Raw genomic sequence first — 22,108 nt, 5'->3', positions numbered from 1 at the left:
GCCAGACCGGGTAAGGACGACAGATGCCATTCCCTAAAGGACATCAGTGAACCAGATGGGATTTTAAAACTATGGTTTCATAGTCATCATTAGAGTTTTAATTGATTTTAAATTTCACCATCTGTAGCGGCAAGATTTGGACCTGGGGCCCCAGAGCATTACTCTGGGTCTCCGGTTTACTAGTCCAGTGATAATACCACTATACCACCACCTCCCGTATGAAAGATCACAAAAGTGACTGGATAGCAGCCCATTCAGTTGGAAGATGGGGGAGGAAACATTGATCCATTAGAGAGGGGAAATCAGTTAAACATTAAAATAGGATGCCTAAAGGATAAACTATGGGCAGTGAGGATAATGTTCTGTTTAAGCTGACCACACACAGCAAGATATGCGATAACTGTTGATTATACTGAACTCTAATTCTGCAAAGTGGCCATTTAAAAAATTATATTTTTGTTTTTAGGTTACCTGGGCTGACTTCCATTGGGCCGTTTGTTCCATTACCCTCACCAATCTAAATGTTGATACCCTGCACAACCATCCCAAATTGTTAGCGCTGAAAGAGCGTGTGGAAGCTCTCCCTAAAATTGCAGCCTGGATAGAACAGAGACCAAAAACTCCATTGTAACATTACAGCATTGACCTTCACTTAACAGCGCTCTTGCAGTTCAGAAAATGGAGTTTTATTTTCTAAACGACAATATAATTCTTTAAACTGTATTTATTAATCAGTGTTGGTTCTGTAATAATGATTTCAAATATTTAACTTTTAAGTTTCTCGTTTGCAAGCTATTCGTTCAAACTTGGCAGACTATATAGACCAAGCTTGCTTTCCCTTCAGTTGAGAAGATTAAAGGGTGATCTAGTGGAAATATTTAATGATTATAGGATTTGATGAGGTAGAGAGAGAAATTAACTTTCTGAACAAGGGGGGCATGAACTAAAATTAGAGCTAGGCCATTCTGGCGTGATGTTTGGAAAAGCAAAGATAAGGGATTTTTAGGTGTATGGGTTAACACTTGAAATAAGGTAGTTTTAGATGAGATTAATTTAATGTTTCTCAGCCTGGAAGGGACCTGTGGTTGGATTCATGCTGGACAAAGGTGTTTGTATGTGTGCGGTTGGTTTCAGTTCCAACTGTGCTTCTATTGTGATAGAGAGCGATGGCGTGAAAGATCAATAACCAAGTAGAGGAATGCAGTCATGCTTAGCAACTAGAGGCCCTTGTAAGGTAAAACAAAAGCTTTCCTACGTCTGCAGCTTTTAAAAAAAAACTGAAATGCCAGAGTAGCAGCAGGTACATAGTCGGAGAGGGACATTTCCTATAGCACGGCTGAAAGCAATTGGTGATAGGCAGCTAGAGAGGGAACATTTCTCCCTTCTTTGCCGAAAGTCATACGATGGAGTAATAGTTAAGAAAAGCCAAATCTAGAAATCGGAAGGACAGCTACTTGAGGAAATTGTGGTCCGAGGTTACTGAACAGTCCCGTATTCTCGCACCTTTAAAGACGGACGGAGCTCAGAGGAAGGGTGAAATGCCAGAAAGATCTGAAGTGATTTTCAGGTTTGTGAGATTGTATTACAGCCCGTGGAATGTGAATTGAAATGTATGTAGAAATTGGTGTCTGGACCTAGAGTACGTAAAAGTGATCGAGACAAAGATATCCTAAAAGGGGTTGATTTAAAACCTGGAGTGGATTTCACAATGCAACCGGATAATAGAAAGTCCTATTACAAGAGAAGATTTTTAAAGCACGTTTTGGGAGTAGAGTTTGAAGACTCATGTGACAATCTTTTGGGTGCATGGAGGTGAAATCCATAGTCACTAACCTGGCTTCGGAGAGGAGTGTTCATTACCACTGCCGATCTCCGTTTTAAAAAGGATTTTGTTAATGAGAGTATTGTAGGTTTCATTTGTGTTAATAGTATATTTGTTAAGCTAAGTGTGTGTGTGGGGGGGGGGGGGGGGGGGGGGGGAGGGGGGGGGAAGAGAAGTAAAGGAGTATTATATTCCAATTTCTATCATGTTTAATAAATATATTTCTTGTTAAAACTAATTAGTGGTCCTGAGTCTTCATCCATGTAAAGAACATCTACCTGTACTATCCAGATACATGAAAGTATTTTCTCCTAAAACTTGCAGCCACATCTGTGGCTAGCCAACGATTGATGGATATGGCTGAATTGACTGTGATTGAGGCATTTCCCAATTGGACAGCCCTCACTGAACAATCCTGCATGTGCTACGAATTACACTAACAACCAATTTAAGATTTCCAGTCGATCTTGCAATGTGACTCATTTAGAAGCAACATATTTGTATGCAGGGCCCTGTCTTCTTCATAGAAAAAAAGATGTCCAGGCATTGCACCATTTTAAATCAAACAAAAGCATGGGGCGCAACTGTATTCCTCATGGAAATGACTTGACCAGAGTTGACATGCCTTTTTTTAAAATTTCAACAAAGGTTTGAGGGATAGTAGTTCACTGGTGCATTCTCCATGGCAACACCTCGACTAGAGTGTGCTTGCCAACCAATCAACACCTTTCTCTCAAGCAATGTAAATGGTTGTCCCCTTTGAAATTTGGTATTCTTGCATCTGTCCTGCTGGGTTCCCTTTTAAATTTGGCATTCTTGTGTCTGTCCTGCTGCGTTTAAGGCAAAAAGCTTCAACAGCATCTGTTTTTCTTTCCAGCAACTTTTTCACGGTGACCAAAACATTCCTCGAAATGTTGATGTATCACCTAAATCCAATCATCTATTTCACCATGTGAAAATTTAAATTAAGGGTGAAGGGATTCAGTAGTTTAAACTTCCAGCTTTTGCTGTGCGCTAATACTGCAATGCGATTTGTCTGTTTACCTGTATCATTGTTGCTGAATGCCCAGAGATCCCCTTGACTTAGCACAAGATTTAAAACAGCTGCTAAGAAAGGGGGAATCCATCCACAGATCACTGGATCCTTGTTGACAGCTTTTTTGGAAGTCAGCGATGAGTCCATTTACTTCAGCACTGACCGCAATTCCAAGCTTAGGCTGGGATTTTCCGGAACCGCTGTGCCAGGCCACCGAAAGTTCATTAAATTTCCGCAGGACCTGAATACTGAGGATAACATGCAATTGCTCTTTACCGTCAGTTATAATCCATTAAAAAGTCAAGTACAGACAGACACCACAGCAAAATTTGCAGACAAGCATAAAAATAGGGAATAATGGTGATAAGTGTCATAATATACACCAGGAGGACTTCCGGTTGCGGCTATGCGGAGCTAAGCCACACGTTCGGCAGCTCCCGCCAGGAACGGACCTTTGGGCTCTTTTTAGGACCCCCAGCGGCACTTTTTCGACAGCTCCTGCCGTGGGAAGGTGATACCAACATTCCCCCAGCGCTATATGGCCTGGACCAGGAGTGGGGCGAGTAAATTAGCGGTGGCACCGCCTAAGCAAAAGCGGGGGAAGAGGCACAAGATGGCAGCCGGCGGAGACCTGGAAGCATGGAGGCAGTGGGCACAGGAGCAGCAGGAGACTCTCCAGCGCTGCTTCCGGGAGCTCAAAGCGGAGCTGCTAGAGCCGTTGAAGGCTTCCATCGACTGCCCAGGGGGTGGCAATTCGGGAGATCCGACAACAGGCCTCTGAAAGAGAGGATGAGGCATCAGCCCTCGTGGCAAAGGTGGAGATGCATGAGGCGCTCCATAAAAAGTGGCAGGAGCGGTTCGAGGAGCTGGAGAACCGGTCGAGGCGAAAAATTTGCGGATCTTGGGCCTCCCGGAGGGGCTGGAAGGGTCAGACTTGGGGGCCTAACGTGGTCGTCATGCTGAACTCGCTGATGGGAGCTGGGTCCTTCCAGGGGCCCCTGGAGCTGGAGGGGGCCCACAGAATTCTGGCAAGTAGGCCCAAGCCGAATGAGCCGCCACGGGCGGTGCTGGTGCGGTTTCATCGGTTGGCTGACCGGGAGTGTGTGCTCAGGTGGGCCAAGAAGGAGCTGAGCAGCAGGTGGGAGAACGCGGTGGTACGTATCTACCAGGACTGGAGTGCGGAGGTGGTTAAGCGGAGGGCCGGGTACAACCGGACGAAGGTGGTGCAACATCGAAAGAGTTAGGTACGTTTTGGCGCAGCCATTTGGGTGCGGCCGTTTTGGCGCCGGCTGTTTTCTCCCATTGGACTGTGGGAGGAAACCGGAGCACCCGGAGGAAACCCACGCACACACGGGGCGGACGTGCAGACTCCACACAGACAGTGACCCAGCCGGGAATCGAACCTGGGACCCTGGAGCTGTGAAGCATTTATGCTAACCACCATGCTACCATATCTAACCGAAATTTGATCATCAGCCCCATGAGAGAAAATAAATGAAATGTGCCCCCCCCACACCATGAAACGGTTGGACAAATCCAATTGAAACAGTAAGTGTAAAAGAAATAAGAGGAAAGGAGTATTTGAAGACTATGACTGCTAATTTAAAAAAGGCAAAACTAGAAATAGTAACAGAGAAGCAAGATGTGGAGGATCTATTATGGGACTATAAAAGGAGATTTAAACATGGAGGCAGAGGGTATGGCTGAGGTGCTAAATGTGTACTTTGCATCTATGCCTCTGCGAAGGAAGATGCTCAGTAATAAAAAATGAAGAGGCAGTTGAGACAATCTTGGGCTAAAAAAGGAAAAAGTTGGTATTAGCACACTGGGCTAAATAGCTGGCTTGTAATGCAGAACAAGGCAGCAGCGTAGGTTCAATTCCCGTACTGGCCTCCCCGAACAGGCGCCGGAATGTGGCGACTAGGAGCTTTTCACAGTAACTTCATTGAAGCCTACTTGTGACAATAAGCGATTATTATTATTAGAAAGATTAATGATATTTAATCTTATATCACCTGCACCAGAGATGTAACGGAGGATGTTGAGTAAAGTATGTGTGGAAAATGCAGAGGTACCGGCCATAATCTTCCAATCCACCTTAGACACAGGGGTAATGAAAGAGGACTGGAGAAATTGTATCTTTCGATCAAATAAGATTGCATGGATCAACTTGCAAAGGTCAGTCAGTTCAATCTTAGCGGTGGGAAAGGTTACATCAGGACAAAATTAACAGTCATTTGGACTAGTGTAGATGAATTAAGGACAACGAGCATGGATTTGTTAATGGAAAGCAATATTCAACTTACTTAATCAAGATTTTTTTGATGAGGTCATAAGAAAGGGTTGGTGAGGGCAATGTGATGTACAATTGACTCCCGAAGGGTATTTGATAAAGTATCACATAATAGGGTTGCCGGCAAAGTTGAACTTTGAGAAATATGGACCTTTTTGGTGGAATGAGTGGACTTGAGATAAACGAAATTTAATGCAGAGAAGTGTGAAATGACAACTTGTTAGGAGAACAAGAGGCGACAACATAAACCAAAGTATAGAATTCTAAAGTAAATGCAGGAGCAGAGAGAGCGGGGGTATAATGTATACAAATCATGAAAGGTGGCAGGGGTGGTTGCAAAGGTGGTTAAAATGGCAAATAGAACCCTGGCTTTATAGAGGCTGACAGTACGAAAGCAAGAATCTATGATGAACTTTTATGAAACACTGGGTCTCAACTCGAGTACTGTGCCAAATTCTGGGCACTGCACTTCAGGGAGTGAAGACTTTAGAGAAGGTGCAAAAAATATTTTGGAGAATAGTTCCAAGAGGTGAGTGAGTTATCTGGATAGATTCAAGAAACTGCGATTGCATCCCTTGAAGAGAAGGTTGAGAGATTCAAAAATCATAAGTCGAGAGGGAATAGAGGCACTGAAATTGTTGGAACAATTTAAGTTGAATGGCACAAGAATTAATGGTGACATGAGAGAAAATGTTTTCTATGCAGCGAGGAATGCATTGAGTGTGTGGTTCAAGCATGATATTCAAAGGAAATTTGGAGAAGCTCCTGAAGAGAAGGTTTACAGGTCTACATGGAAAGCGAGGTCAGTGGAACCAAGCGAGTTGGTCTTGCGGAGAAAAACAGCACAAACTCACAGGCTGAAGGGCTTTAACTATGCGATGATTCTACTGTGGCAGACAACAGGAACACAGCTGTTGCTGAGAGATTGTAACTGAAGGACTGCATCAAAATTAGGCTGTAATTGACCAAGCTGAGTGAGCAATCAGCTTTTCTGAAGCAGTAATGTAGATTGATGAGTTAGCACTAGAATCCATATTTTAAAACTGTAGAATCTTTATTTGCACTTAATTTTTCCTTTTCAGTTAGTAACAGTACAACAGATCAGGTAAACAAAGCAAATATGGCTTCATGGATGATATGATAATTCTCATTATGAATACACAAAAGCAACACAAAACTGAGAAACCAAAGTAAAAATGCAATTATTGGATCAATATGCAAGTTTTACCATATCTGGAGATAGAAAATCCACAGAAATAAAGTGACCACAAATTGAGAGATTTTTCTTCATTCTTGAAGAATTTGTCAGTGGAATTCACAGCTGATAGGTTTCGAACATTTCCTTAGTTGGTTTAGAGTTCTGGTAAGCATGGCATTCCTTATCAAAGACAATTCATTGAGAAACAAAGGCCAAATACAATTCAATGTATCAGAACGAACAAAATGTCTGGTCTGAGAAAATTATTATAAAGTTACAGATATCAGGAAAAGGTCAGAAAGCATTGAATTGTAATGCTGTAGTACCAATATTTTACCACTAGAGAACACCATTACCATTTAGACTGTTTCAGCAAGGCCTACTTGTGGCTTATATATGAAACTACAGCAATACTACATTAATACACATCAACATTTGTTTCTGGTGTGTTCGGATACGGTCAGAATCTGGACCAGCATTCTCACACAAAAATGGTCCCAGCTCCCATTTTCTCAATAAAAACAGGCCTGCTACATCACATACAACAAGAAATGGTTCGAGTCTTTTGTTAATTGACTGTTTCACTGCTTCCAATTACAGTATCAGAGGTTCCTTTTCAGAGTCGTGTTCTACACAGAATTCTCTTCACTTATCCAAACAATGCTTATGGGGATGCAGGAAAGGGCAGGCGATTGTTACAACCCTAATGAAGTCTTCAACAGTGTTGCCATATTAAGTGGAATGTTTCCCTCGCCTCCTTAAAAACAAGAAATTCACATTAAAACTTGCCAACATCTACAATAGTTTTAAATAAAGGCATTGTAAAATCCTGGAAATGCTTTCAATTGGTAGTGGTATTGAAACGGTGATGGCAACAATGGGAAAGTCATGGGATAAGATCTTTTGAAAAGAGACACAGATGAATGAAGAATAGAAAGAGAGGGATGGTATCATGTGGTTGGTATATTATTCTTTTACCACTAGGAAATGGCTTCTAATTCTGTCCACAATCCTGGCACAAAAGCCATTCCACCTCTCAGATTTTTGCAAGGACTCTTCGGATAACATATATTCTCATGACAGATATGAGCTCCCACAAAAAAAAAGGAATTTGAATAAAACTCTTTGCATGTGTAGCAAGTATGTGGAAAAATGACAGTTCTGTGCAGCCAACTCCTTTTTTTAAATACTGCTATCTGTCAAACTAACAAGCTGGGGCACAATTTGTAATGAGATTAGAAAAACACGATTATGGGATGGTCACCGGTGCAACTCACCTGTTTCTGTTGAAGTCATATCCTGTTCTAATTTCAGTTTATGCTCACCAATTTTAAGCATGGACTCTTCAATTGTCCCTTTGCTGATCAGTTTTACAACATGCACTATCCTACAAACAAAAAAGATTGCAAGTGTATGATTAAGATTCCTTGTATCTTTTCATATTCTTCCTTCTCAAATATTGACTCAATTATCTTCTAAGTAATGTGGCAGTTTTGCCTTCAATAGTTACTTGAAGTTAATTCTCTTTTGTTCCAATAAAAAGTTGCCCGTTGTTCTTCGAGTGACAAACATGGCTGGTCTCTCTGCCACACCTAATGGAAGATTTGAGAGATTTTACTCCCTGGCTTAAACCCTCCTGCACAAAACAGATCTGTTATAATTGATAGAACATCTAGCCCCCAACACCAGAAATTAAACAGTTCTAACACTACCATCATTAATTTGGTTGTGATATTTTTCCCCGATAAAAATTCTTTTTAAAACATTGGATGAAATTCTCCGCCACGTGATGCCGCAGACACAGGTGAAAAATTGGACATCATGCCAAAATAGAGGTCTGTGCGGCGCAATGCTCCGGTCCCTTACTGGTGGCAATAACTAGGTTTGTGCTCCGCGTGGCAGCGGCTTGCTAAACTGCCATTTACATGCATCTAAATGTGATTAGTGTGTTGGGCACAGTTTGCTCCGCCCTTCAGCACTGCTCTGCTCCTCAGGTGGAAGTCTCACGGGTGTGAATTACGACAAGTATTGACATACGTGGACTGAGCACCATGGCTGCGGAAGGGGGAAGAGAGAGGCCCAAAAAAAAAATGCTGAAAAAACACCTAAAGCGGGCTAGCTGGGCGATGGCTGTCCGGGCCGGGGCAGTAGCAGGTAATGTCTTGTTGCCAGGACTATGGACTTGGGGTGTCCTCGGGATCGGGGCGGTCTGGGTCAGACCCCCATTGCTGGAGTCTTAAACCCATCCTTGGGTGCTAGAGGCTCCTTGCTGCTCCCCCTGCGGAGTGCTGCCTGTGTCCTTTAAATGCTCACAAGTCATAGAACATAGAAAAATACCACACAGAACAGGCCCTTCGGCCCACAATGTTGTGCCGAACTTTTGTCCTAGATCAAGAGCAAATTAATCTACACTCCATCATTCTACCGTAATCCATGTACCTATCCAATAGCCGCTTGAAGGTCCCTAATGTTTCCGACTCAACTACTTCCACAGGCAGTGCATTCCATGCCCCCACTTCTCTCTGGGTAAAGAACTTACCTCTGACATTCCCCCACTATATCTTCCACCATTCACCTTAAATTTATGTCCCCTTGTAATGGTGTGTTCCACCTGGGGAAAAAGTCTCTGACTGTCTACTCTATCTATTCCCCTGATCATCTTATAAACCTCTATCAAGTCGCCTCTCATCCTTCTCCGTTCTAATGAGAAAAGGCCGAGCACCCTCAACCTTTCCTCGTATGACCTACTCTCCATTCCAGGCAACATCCTGGTAAATCTCCTTTGCACCTTTTCCAAAGCTTCCACATCCTTCCTAAAATAAGGCGACCAGAACTGCACACAGTACTCCAAATGTGGCCGTACCAAGGTTTTGTACAGCTGCATCATCACCTTGCAGCTCTTCAATTCAATCCCTCTGCTAATGAACGCTAGCACACCATAGGCCTTCGTCACAGCTCTATCCACTTGAATGGCAACTTTCAAAGATCTATGAACATAGACCCCAAGATCTCTCTGCTCCTCCACATTGCCAAGAACCCTACTGTTAACCCTGTATTCCACATTCATATTTGGCATTCCGAAATGGACGTCACACTCTGGTCATCTGGGACACCACTCTGGATATCCTCATAGCCTAGTTATATCATCAAAGACCAAGCTAGATCAGGATCCCACCAGGTGTTGGCACTCCTCAGAAGCACTGCCCCATTGCAGAGGAAGCAGGGGGTCAGCAGAGCTCACCCCAACCAGAGGACACCTGCCCTTCCTTTGGAACCTCTCTCTTTTCAGGGCAGAGGACCCACCAGTGACCCCCACCCCTCCAGATCACCAGCTGTCTTCTCCTGGTGAGATTGGCAGCACTGACTGCCTCTGCCACTACCGCCAAGGCAGTGTACAGGAGGGCAGGCTCGAGTCTGCGGCCCACACTGAGGAAGAGGGTATCTCTCCACTGGTTCCAGGTAACTGGTTCCAGAAAAAATAATTTTTCGAGCAACTGACTTCGAGCAATTAGCTTTCGAGCAATTGATTTCGAGAAATTTACCGGATACCCTCTCCACTCCTCACTGGCATGGAGCTGTGGGTCCACCTTGGACTCAACATCGGTGGACATGTTTTCTCTGAGCCATCTTGGTGGCTGCAATGATTGTGTTGTAAGTGGAGCGCTTAAGAACAGCTCCAGCTGCCAGGTTTGTGGTGCTAACTCCAGCCCCAGCGGTTAGAACACCTGCTGGCCCGGGATTGCTCGGAACTCGCGCCAGCAGGGCGCTGGAACATTAGCATGCCCTGAATTGTTCCCTGAATGACACCCCTAACGGGAACGCAAACTGCACAATTTCAGTCCTGGTGTCAACACTTGGTGAATTATGCCCATTGCAATTATTTACCCCATCCCCCAAACAAAAGGTTGGAAATTCTGAAATTGTTATTTTATCATCCAAGAAATTATGAAAAAAAAGTTGTCCATGCAAATCTAAAGTGATAAAAGCAGTTCACCACTATAAATTATATATCCACACAACTGTTGGGAGGATGCCGTTGGCATATACAACCAACTAACAAGGATCCAAGGCAGCAGTAAGCTTTGATCTTTACACGAGATGATTCAAGAAGGTTGATAGGAGTATAAAGTTGTGGCTGTGGTAGAATATTAACAGCTGACATTAGAAATATGCCACTTTGCAATCACAAATGTGCCTTGGTACTATTATAGGCCAGGGTTTAAAAGAACACCAAAGTATATCATGGAGTTCACCTGACCCACAACTTTTAATAGATTTTGGTTATGGTAAGCACAAGGGCCCACTTTACAGGCGTGAAGCAACAGAGATCTAAAGTATTTTTAAAACAAAACAATGTTTATTCTATGAATCCAGTTAACATTTTATAAACCCACAGTAAAGATCTTACCAACTACCAACACTGATAACAAAAAGACACAGTACTCTATAGGTAACCCTAAGGAACTTTCCTAACAACATCCATAAGGCAAAACACTTTTTAATAAAGACAATAGGTATGAATTCTCTACAAAGAACAGTTATCACTTTTAAATTATCAAGTGATCTAAACACCTCGTTTAATATAGAGAGAGAGACCAGTATACATCTGCTTGGTTTGAATGCAGCTCTCCAACTGAAAGCAGCACTAAAACAGAGCCAAAAAGAGCTTCCAGCTCAAATCAAAAGTAAAAAGCAGAATCACATTCCAGCTCCACTCTCACAATGACATCACTGCAGCCATTTGATAAAATACACTTTTCTTAAACTCTCACGACAGTACCACATATAACTAATGTTCCATAGAATTTCATTGAATTTACAGTGCAGAAGGAGGCCAATCGGCCCATCGAGTCTGCACCGGCTCTTGGAAAGAGCACCCTACCCATGGTGGTTAGCATAAATGCTTCACAGCTCCAGGGTCCCAGGTTCGATTCCCGGCTGGGTCACTGTCTGTGCGGAGTCTGCACGTCCTCCCCGTGTGTGCGTGGGTTTCCTCCGGGTGCTCCGGTTTCCTCCCACAGTCCAAAGACGTGCGGGTTAGGTGGATTGGCCATGCTAAATTGCCCATAGTGTCCAAAAAAGTAAGGTTAAGGGGGGGGGGGGGTTGTTGGGTTACGGGTATAGGGTGGATACGTGGGTTTGAGTAGGGTGATCATGGCTCGGCACAACATCGAGGGCCGAAGGGCCTGTTCTGTGCTGTACTGTTCTATGTTCTAACCCCCCACCTCCACCCTATCCCCATAACTCAGTAACCCCACCCAACACTAAGGGTAATTTTGGACACTAAGGGCAATTTTAGCATGACCAATCACCTAACCCACACATCTTTGGATTGGAATTTAGACTTCAGTGAGCTAAAAATCAGCTTAGTTTCACCAGCTATCTCAGGTTATTCTAAGGTCTGCTTTCTCAATCTTGTCCCTCACCTGAGGTATGGTGATCCTCAGGTTAAATCACACCCAATCAATTCTCCCCCTCAAAAGAGGAAATCAGCCGATGGTCATTTGGGACTATCAACTTTACTTTAATTTACATTATTTAGTGTTCTGCAAGTTAGAACTAGAGTTGTGGTGAAAAACATTTTTTTAAATTTTAAAATTCCCAATTCAGGTACAATTTAACGTGGTCAATCCACCTAGCCTGCACATCTTTGAGTTGCGGGGGCGAGACCCACACAGAAACAGAGAGAATATGCAAATTCCACACGGACGGTGACCCGGGGCTGGAATCGAACCCGGGTGCACAGCGCCATGAGGCAGCAGTGCTAACCACTGCACAGCCTGAAAATCATTTTTTAACTAATTTCAGATGTGGATAATAAATTAGAAAAGTAATCTCTTCAAAACTTCATTCTTTAAACAATAGAGAATCTAACCATCTCCTCTTGACATCAAATAGCTTTGAATACCCCACTAGCAACATCCTGGCATTGACCAGAAACTTAATGAGACCAGCCATATAAATACTGTGACTTCAAGGGCAGGTCAGAGGCTGGGAATTCTGCAGGGAGTAATTCACTCCCTCAATCCTCAAAGCCATCTACAAGGCCCAAGTCAGGAGTGTGATAGAATTCTCCCTCATTTGCCTGGCCAAGTGCAGCTCCAACAACACTCAAGAAGCTGGATACCATCAAGAACAAAGCAGCCTGCCCACCACAAACATCCACTCGATTCCAGCTATTGCTGACACAGAATGGCAGCAGTGTGCCCCATCCAGATGACGCATTGCAGGAATTCGTCAAGGATCCTTTGACAGCACTGTCTGAACCCAAGACATTTACCAACTGGAAGGGAAGCAGATGCATAGGTACACCATCATCTGCCAGTTCCTCTCCAAGCCACACACCATCCTTACTTGGAACTGTATTGCCATTCCTTCACTATCACTGGGTGGTATCTACAACACATGGACTGCAGTGGTTCAAAAAGATGGCACACCACCTCCTTTCTCAAGGGCAATTAAGGACCAGCAATAAATGCTGGTCTAGCCAGTGACGTCCACGACCCATGAATGAATAAAATAAAACAAATTAAAGTACTCTCAACTTTGTGCCAAAGTGTATCATACTGAGCCATCTAGATTCGGAGTTACTGAGTCAGGTAGATGGAAGTACAATTTACAAGCCAGTTCTCACAGCGATGCGTAGTGTTGATCAAATACTAGGCTGAAAGAAAATTAGGATGCTTTGCTGCTCCAATGCTGGAGCTATTAAGATGGTTGCAGGATGTTGGGGTATAAATATTCAAACAACTAAATAGTTAAATGCCCTATTCTTTTTCTCCAGCCATTGTAATTTTGAGGGAGGCAATGGTATTCAACTGATCTGGGGCATGTATTCGGACATGATCCTTATGGCGCTGATGGCTAAACATCACTTACGTTTGTCTGGAAGGATTAGAGTTCATTTGGTTTTGCGTAAATGTTAATTACTATACATTTTATATCATTCATTTAGTGCTGAAAAGGGGTTGGCAGCCCCATCAGAACAAAATTCAATTTCTTTAAAAGATATCCTTAGCAGTTACGTGGCTTGCTCGCAGTTGAAATGTATTACTGATGTATCAGAGTTACCCTGGCTGTTTAACTTGATTTACCCGTGTAACCTACAAAAAAAGTTGTAACAAATAAAAGCAAAATTAGTGAAAATATTGTTACACGTGTATTTTATATATTTTTTTTTAAAAAAGAGCTTTGAAATCAAGTTTAAATCAAGTCTGCAACAAGGTAAAGTCTGGAATTAATTTACTCAAAGTTTAAAAACTTTAACCCCCTAAAGCCCTCACTTCCACCCTATCCCGTAACCCAATAACCCCTCCTAACCTTTTTGTTGGTCACTAAGGGCAATTTATCATGGCCAATACGCCTAACCTGCAAGTCTTTGGACTGCGGGAGGAAACCGGAGCAAACCCACGCAGACACGGGGAGAACTTGCAGACACTGCACAGTGACCCAGCGGGGAATCGAACCTGGGACCCCGGCACTGTGAAGCCACAGTGCTATCCACTTGTGCTACCATGCTGCCTGAAGGAAAATTACAATTTGGGGGAATGTCACAATTAGTTGCAATTCATGCCTTAGAACACTGCCCACAATTTCTGCTTGTACAAGCAAAACGTTCTGTGCACTAACCTCATGCTAAAGAATTCCTGGTACAGTTTCCAGTGAAAACATCTGATGAACAATACTAACTTAACCTCTTAAATCTTGAAGATAGGCCAGAAACTCAGCTCTGAAAATCAGGGGCAACCTAGCAAAACTGCGGCAGACTTAAATGTTTCCAGTCTCAACATCAATCACTTCATCCCATAATATTCCCAGATGGGAAATATATAGCAAGTGGCAGAACCCTTAAGAGCATTGATTGGTAGAAGGATCTGGGTGTACAGGTCCACATGTCACTGAAAGTGGCAACGCAGGTGGAGAAGGTAGTCAAGGCGGCATACTGCATGCTTGCATTCATCGGCCGGGCCATTGAGTACAAAAATTGGCCAGTCATGTTGCAGCTTTATAAAACCTTAGTTAGGCCGCACTTGGAATATAATGTTCAATTCTGGTCGCCACACTACCAGAAGGATGCGGGGGCTTTGGAGAGGGTACAGAAAAGATTTACTAGAATGTTGCCTAGTATGGAGGGCATTATCTATGAGGAGTGGCTGGAGAAACTTGGTTTGTTCTCATTGGAACTTCAGACTTTGAGGGGCGACCGGACAGAAGTCTACAAGATTATGGAGGGGCATGGACAGAGTGGATAGTCAGAAACATTTTCCCAGGGTGGAAGAGTCAATTACTAGAGGCATAGTATAAGGTGCGAGGGGCAAGGTTTAAAGGAGATGTACGAGGCAAGCTTTTTTACACAGAGGCTGGTGGGAACCTGGAACTCACTGCCGGGGCTGGTAGTGGAAGCAGACATGATAGTGACTTTTAAGGGGAGTCTTGACAAATACATATAGCCATCTAAGATGATCACCTGCAAAGGACCAAGGGAATTATGACCAACCCAGGACTCAGACAGATACAGAGCCTATGTGTATTTGAAACACAGGTAACCAGACCTGATCGAAACCCCTTGCTCGTTTGCATTTCAATGGCCCATTTTCCCAGGACAGGCTTAGAGGGCCGAAGGGCCTGTTCCTGTGCCGTAATTTTCTTTGTTTAGCAAGAGTACAGACATTTGTATTTCAAAATTAAAGCAGTTTACATTGCGTTATTTGACACCAACACAAGTGTCCTCCACAGCATCAACAAGCAGCAGATGGGATTCAGTAACAGCATACAGGAATTGCAGGATGCAAGCAGCTGTAGTAAAGCCTGCCAATTTATTCATTCTCATCTTTAACTTATTCATTCACAGGATGTGGGCATCACTGATTTGACCAGCATTACATAAGTAAGACTATTTATGACAATAAAAGATTATTAAATTTACTGCCCATCCCCAATACTGTGCAGCCCATGCCGGTACATCCACAGTACTGTCAGAAATGGAAATAGTTATCTGATACCACAGAATGGCTTGCTAGACCATTTAAGGAGATCTGGAGTCACATGCAGACTGGCAGATTTCCTTCTCAAACAGATCTTTGAACCAAGGTGGGCTTTTACAAGAACTGAATGGTTTTAACTTCATATTCATTAAATGAATTCAAATTCCACTCGTTGCCATCATGGGATTTGAACCAGTGACCCCAGAGTATTAACCTGGACGTCCCTAGACCAACAAATTACCGCTATGCCACTGCCTCCCCCTGAAGTAAAAACCTCTGGCAAACTGACATGCCTCTGTTCAAATTTTAGTTTTAATAGAAGCGTGGAGTAACTAGTCATCACTGGTTAGGTCTGTGCACTGTGAATTCATACTGACAAAGTGAAACACAATAAAAATGGCATCAAGCCAATCATCACCTTTCTCACATTTTCTGTGCATCCCCCTGTGGTTAAAAGCACCAAGAATATCATTTGTGAAAACCTTAATTCAAGTTCAAAAGTGCAAAGCTTACAAATTATAAAATGGTTTTAATATTGTGCAATGTGTCTTCTTTCCATTTCCCTCACTAGATAGCGAAAGGAGGAAATCGGGAAAAGCAACTATTAACAGAATGGGTGGTATTAATGAAATGGGACAATGAGGACAATGAAATTGGAGAGTGAAAGGAGGAAGAACATCAGCAAGGAATTGGAGGAGCTGAGTGGACTGCATCTTGAACTAGTTTAGAAGGAAAGCAAAATACCTACAAAAACTACCTATAAAGAGCGAGGGAAGAATCATCCAACATAAACTAAAGTGAGCTGAGGGCAGACAGGAGGAAACTAAAGCATTTAAAGGATATGAAAATATTAAGGAACTTTAGGCTATCCTCTTCAGTTTCCTATGGAAGGAGATATTCCATGGGTTAAACAAAGCCTGTGAATATTGGAGATATGCAAGTGAATGGTCATCAAATGGAAAATTCTTGCTCTTATCAATCCATTACAAGATTAATGGGTGCAATTCTCCCAAAGAGAACAAAGTCCATAGCAACGCATTCACAGTGCACCTTGGCAGTGCCAGTTTTGCATCCAGATAGCACTGTCAAGGTGTCAGTCTGGCAATGCCAGGGTGCCCAGGTGGCACCAGTGCCAGGCCACCACCCTGCTCAAAGGGCATGCAGCTGGGGGCCTCCCATCCAAAGCCTCTGAGGCAAAGGGGATGAATCCCAAAGCCTCAGGTACCTGTGGAATTTGCACATTACAGTGAGGCTAGCTGTCTCGCTCCAATATGCAGATTTGCCAAACAATGATCCTGCCCACAATGGGCGTGACTAAATGGCAATGTCTCGCAAGATCGCATTGGATCCCGCGAGCCGGATAGATCCCGGGTGCAGGGTCTCCCGGCTTTTATCGACCACGCTGTACCACAGTGAGCTGCTTAACCGGCTGTGTGGCCACAGGATCGCAAAAGAATAAGAAACATTTTAATTGATCATAATCTGAACATTAATTATGGAAAACTCAGATGCAAGAATTTAGTTTCTTTTTTCCCCACCCAAAGCAAGCAGCCATTTACTTTCCATAATTCTGGTAATGGAACTCTTAAAACCAGATCTCAGAAAGCATGCAAGAACAGTACAGATTCCCCTCTCTGGAGAACCATAGATTCCCTGCAGTGCAGAATGAGGCCACCCGGCCCATCGAGTCTGCACCGACCCTCGGAAAGAGCACCCTACCCAGGCAGACTCCCCTATCCCATCACCACAATCCCACCCACCTGAACATCCCTGGATACTTAAGCGGCAATTTAGCATGACTAATCCACCCAATCTGCACATCTATGGACAGTGGGAGGAAACCCACGCAGACACGAGGAGAATGTGCAAACTCCACACAGTCACCCAAGGTTGGAATTGAACTGGGGTTCCTGGCACTGAGGCAGCAGTGCTAACCACTGTGGCACCCTCACATCTCAGACATTCCACTCAAGAAAGGGAAAATCATGGGAACGAACCACCATTCTAACATTGCACTGGAAAGCCAAAATATTCTCTTAAGCTGCTTTGAAAAGCACCTCTGACAAGAGAAATAGTGAACATTATTTTTTAATCTTACTTTTTCTGTCCTACTCTGTGACATCGATCTTCTGCTTGTTTATCATTATAGGGATTGCAGTCAATATCGTGAAGGATGACAATGTTGGCTGAGGTGAGGTTTATGCCCAGTCCTCCGGCTTTGGTTGATAACAGGAAAACAAAAAGATCCATATCTGTATTAAATTGATCTATCAAGTGGATTCTGAAAAATAAAATCCAGTAAAGAGTCACATGTAAATTGCTTATAACTAAAAATGCAAACTTTGTTCATAAAAATCAATCCTTTCTCTACGTAATTCAAATGCTCTAATTATTAAGTTGGCAAACATAACTTCAAATGGCAGCCTGCAATTCAAACATTTAAAGCTCGTAGAAGATAAAAACCTAGCAAAATATAAAGCATATTTCTGAATATAAATCATTAAATGTCTTCCTGAAATCAAAAAATCAAAACATTTAACTTTCAGGATGTTCAGGCTTCTTGCACCATAAAACAGATTTTTCCTATAGTATCTCAACTTAATACATCTCAAAAGAAATCCATGCCTTTAAGAAGTTCAGAGCATCTCCCCCCCCACACTACCAAAACATTTCCAGAGTGTTTCCAAAGTCAGTGAAAAGATCTAGGTTTGATCAGGTGGAGCACACAAACATCCGTCGGACAGAAAGCAGAAAAGCAAAAAACATGAAGTGCTAATGATCTCACCAAGGAAGTCATCCGAAGTAAAAACATTGACTAATAAAGCAAAAGTCTTGATGGAATATTATAAGTTGTAACTGGAGCCTCTTCATTGAAAGCTGGTTTGTCAGGAAATGCCCCTAAAGAATTAATGGCTAGGTAGCACATTGGTTAGCACTGTTGCTTCACAGCACCAGGGGCCTGGGTTTGATTCCCAGCTTGGTAACTGTCTGTGCGGACTAGTCTGCACGTTCTCCCAGTGCCTGCATGGCTTTCCTGCACGTGCTCCGTTTTCCTGCCACAAGTCCCGAATGATATGCTGTTAGGTGAATTGGACATTCTGAATTCTCCCTCCGTGTACCTGAACAGGCGCCCGAGTGTGACAACTAGGGGATTTTCACTTCAACTTCATTGCAGTGTTAATGTAAGCCTACCTGTGACACTAATAAAGATTCTTCTGAGGCAAAACCCTTATCTGGGATATTTTGAAGGAAATTTATGTGCAACATACTAACATTTTAAGGCATTTAAGAGCCTGAATCTTTCTCTAGATACTGAGGGCTCCACTGAATCCTTGTTGATCGTATTTGTGAAATGTAAATGATCCATTATTGTGAAAAATGAATCTCTCTCTGTACAGCATGGGCGTATATAGATACTTCAGCAAAGAGACAAAGGTGCCCAAACTGTAGAACTTTTAACGAAGCAGAAAACACCAAGAGTCTCTTTTGTACAAGTTAGATACCAGGTTCCATTTTGTTGAAATGAACAAATGTAATAACTGCGACTTTACTGTGACAGAGTATAAATACCCTGAAGAATCTGCTTACATGATTTCCCAGGATAAACTAATCAGGAAAAATGTGAACTACATCACTAGATTTAACTTGGATCTTAAGAGTTTGTATTTTAATTCTTTACTTAAAAGTCAAACGGAATGCTTCCAACCCCAAGTGTTAATAATTTACAATCACAACTGTGACAATGAATGTACGTTACAATTTCTTACTCTTACTGATTTATGGGGAAGAGTGGCTGAGGCAATATAATATTCATATTGGTTGAAATAATATGCTTTATACATACAGTACATAAATATAAAATATGCATATACTCAACCTGTCAGAGATTGGGGTTTTGCCATCCAACCGAAGATACCTGTGCTTGTGGTGTCTCAAGAATACTTCTAGAATGTCCAACATCATTGTAAATTGGCTAAAGAGGACAACCCTGGAACCCTGAAAACAATAACAAATTAGGCCAGTTGATACAAAGTGGAACTAGGTCTGGAACCCTATTCATTTTATGATGGCATCATGAAGTTGGGTTAAAAAGTCACTGCACGTCACTTATTATTCACAAAATTATCCATCTTAAAATTCTTGCAACTGGACTTCACAAATGAAGATAAAAATGTGGTTGAAACACTCCTAGTTCATTAGCGCGTTTTGTGAGCTGGTTGTAAAACACACTCGGGCATTAGTTTTGTTCTATTACAAGTATCTTATGGTGTTAAGTATACTCAATTTGCAGTCTGAAGTAGACTTGTGAAATATACCTACTACTTCCCCTTATGCACTCAAGTATCTTCTGTGGAGTCCTGATTGGCGTGGGTCGTGGATCAATTAAAATTTAATACATACCATGCAAATTTTAGAATCCAGGTCAATAAGTGTCTCACCGTTTGGGTGTGGCTGATAAAGGATTATTAATGTGGGACACCTGATCTAAATTCAATTCAATACATCCTTTAATGCAGAAGTAAATATTTTAATGGATCCATTTTCCATCCAATGTTTTCTGCAACTCATCGATTTTCATTCCTTTTGCAGTCATGATGAGTTTGAAATTCTGTCATTACTACTGGGGGAAGAGGATGGCGTAGCGGTATTGTCACTGGTTACCCAGAGACCCAGGGTAATGCTCCGCAGACTGGGGTTGAAATCCCACGATGACATTGGTGAAATTTGAACTTTTAAGGGCGGCACGGTAGCACAGTGGTTAGCACTGTCCCTTCACAGCTCCAGGTTCGATTCCCAGCTTGGGTCACTGTGTGTGGAGTCTGCACGTTTTCCCCGTGTCTGCATGGGTTTCCTCTCACGTCTTCCTCCCACAGTCCAAAGATGTGCAGGTTAGGTGGATTGGCCATGCTAAATTGCCTTTAGTGTCCAAAAAGGTTAGGTGGGTTACCGGGATAGGATGGAGCTGTGGGCTCAGATGGGGTGCTCTTTCCAAGGGCCGGTGCAGAATCGATGGGCCGAATGGCCGCCTTCTGTACTGTAAATTCTATGATTCTATACCGGGGCTGCTTCATGGTTTCAACGTACAATGTACAAAGGGGGAGAAAACACATTGTTTATTTTTTTAAGCCCAATTATACTATAATCAGATAGAAATTCCAGGAGAAATAAAATATCTAGATGTAACTAATCATGTAATTAATTAAAACTTTAACATAACTAGAGACTAGAAACACAATTTCCTGCATCACGAAGCAGTCCTAATACAAGCATCAACTTGAGGTTGCAATTTTCAGATACAATACCAGCACCTCTGCTATTGTGTGGGATGCCTTTTCTCTCTCGTAGACACACCATGAATTTTTCCAATCAAGATATATTCATTTAAGGGAAGAGAAAAAATAGAGATCCTACAATACACCTCCAAGCCCAGAGCATGCTTAAGCGAAATCTTGAACACGACATGTTGACAAACTCTCTAAAACTATTTGCTGTATGCATTCTCCATTCAGCTTATGCAATAATCATATTAGAGCAAATATTCACAAGTTATATTGCTTCATGAGGTAAAATGGCTAAGTTCCATTATAGAATTGTTTGAAAAATTACCTCCTCCTTCAGCTCTGCAAGTATATTCTCCAGAATTTGGAACTTCCCTGAATCCAAGAGCAATTCCATTTCTAATTGAAAGCTTCTTATGCTAGCATACTCTTGGCATAGACTGTGCAATTCAAAATCTGTCATCGCCTCCATGTCTTCAAAGATGAGATCAGGATTGGCATCTCTGTGAGTAGGCTCCTAGAGATGGGTATGAATTAGCAGGAAAACATGAACGGACAGGTCACTCAACTTATTGCATCTTAATCATAGCCTTCGCACACAAGTACTGCCTAGGTTAATTGGTTTGGCAGACAGCTGGGCTCCCATCACCCTTTTAAAATTTGGCAAAAGGAATAGTTTTCTTTTTAATTTTAGAAATATTTAAAGACATATTTACATTGCCAATCTATAGACAAACAGTGCTATACAGAAGTCACCTATTTTGGTGCAAGCAATTAATTCTGTTAAGTTTAATTTATATCTGTGTTAAGAAAAATGCAACATTGTTCTACATTGAGTCTTTTTGTGAGTTTGGAGACCCTGTTAGCATAAATGTATTTTAAATGAGGTTTTACAAGTGACGGGATAGGTTACAAAGTGGTTAGGAGTTTAGTCATTTTAGGGGAAATTGAAAAAAACTGTTGCCAAGCGATAGGGGTCCAGGGAAAAGACTGAAGGGCAATTCAGTCAGTGTGTGCCTACCAATGTATGAAGGCAGAAGTTGTAAACTCTCCTTGTAGGGATCCTGCAAGACTGCTGAGGAACTGCGTTTAGGGAATTCATGTCTTTGCCATGAAATTAAAGTAATAGGGAATTTAGATTTTGTTTTTTTTGGGTGTCACAATGAGAGATACAAACCCAAGGGATAACATCGAATGAATGCTCAAAAATCCAACAGAAGAAAACAGTTTACAACTGTGCCAGCCCAAGAAAGAAGCTGTGGTATTGACATAGTGGTACACTTTCACTGGGGTTGCATGTTAGTATAGGTATTGCTGAGATAAAGGGAGTAGTGAAAGTTTAAATCATTTTCTTGTGTTTGTATTTAAATCTTTCCAACTTTTTTGACTAGTCTGATGTAGTTAATTTTTCTTCTTTAATAAACAGTTCATTTGTTCTGTTAAAAGTAAGATAGCTCTTATGAATGTGTTTAGTAACTGAGCTCCATAGTTCTAAG

The 22,108-nt window shown here is 42.3% G+C and overlaps 2 protein-coding genes across 7 annotated transcripts in view; one reads left to right on the top strand and one right to left on the bottom strand.

The window, feature by feature from the left end:
- LOC119963514 (hematopoietic prostaglandin D synthase-like) overlaps nucleotides 1–16,012 on the top strand; it is a 34,054-nt gene extending 18,042 nt beyond the window's left edge. For 2 of the 3 annotated variants that reach the window (XM_038792758.1, XM_038792759.1), the window contains one exon: nucleotides 467–1,728. In XM_038792758.1, coding sequence (XP_038648686.1) covers nucleotides 467–631 — 165 coding nt within the window. In that variant the 3' untranslated portion in view covers nucleotides 632–1,728. Of the gene's footprint in view, nucleotides 1–466; nucleotides 1,729–15,904 lie in introns of those variants that run through there. The other variant, XM_038792760.1, reaches the window with a different exon arrangement.
- LOC119963513 (SWI/SNF-related matrix-associated actin-dependent regulator of chromatin subfamily A containing DEAD/H box 1-like) overlaps nucleotides 6,183–22,108 on the bottom strand; it is a 138,499-nt gene continuing 122,573 nt past the window's right edge. For all 4 annotated transcript variants that reach the window (XM_038792755.1, XM_038792754.1, XM_038792756.1 and 1 more), the window contains 5 exons: nucleotides 20,941–21,129; nucleotides 19,211–19,329; nucleotides 17,432–17,614; nucleotides 7,627–7,736; nucleotides 6,183–7,106 (listed from right to left, as the gene is read on the bottom strand). In XM_038792755.1, the coding sequence (XP_038648683.1) occupies nucleotides 7,045–7,106; nucleotides 7,627–7,736; nucleotides 17,432–17,614; nucleotides 19,211–19,329; nucleotides 20,941–21,129 (663 nt within the window). In that variant the 3' untranslated portion in view covers nucleotides 6,183–7,044. The remainder of the gene's footprint in view (nucleotides 7,107–7,626; nucleotides 7,737–17,431; nucleotides 17,615–19,210; nucleotides 19,330–20,940; nucleotides 21,130–22,108) is intronic.

The sequence above is a fragment of the Scyliorhinus canicula genome, chromosome 3 (assembly GCF_902713615.1).
Source record: "Scyliorhinus canicula chromosome 3, sScyCan1.1, whole genome shotgun sequence".
Lineage (NCBI taxonomy): Eukaryota > Metazoa > Chordata > Chondrichthyes > Carcharhiniformes > Scyliorhinidae > Scyliorhinus > Scyliorhinus canicula.
This window is presented reverse-complemented; position numbering and strand designations above follow the sequence as displayed.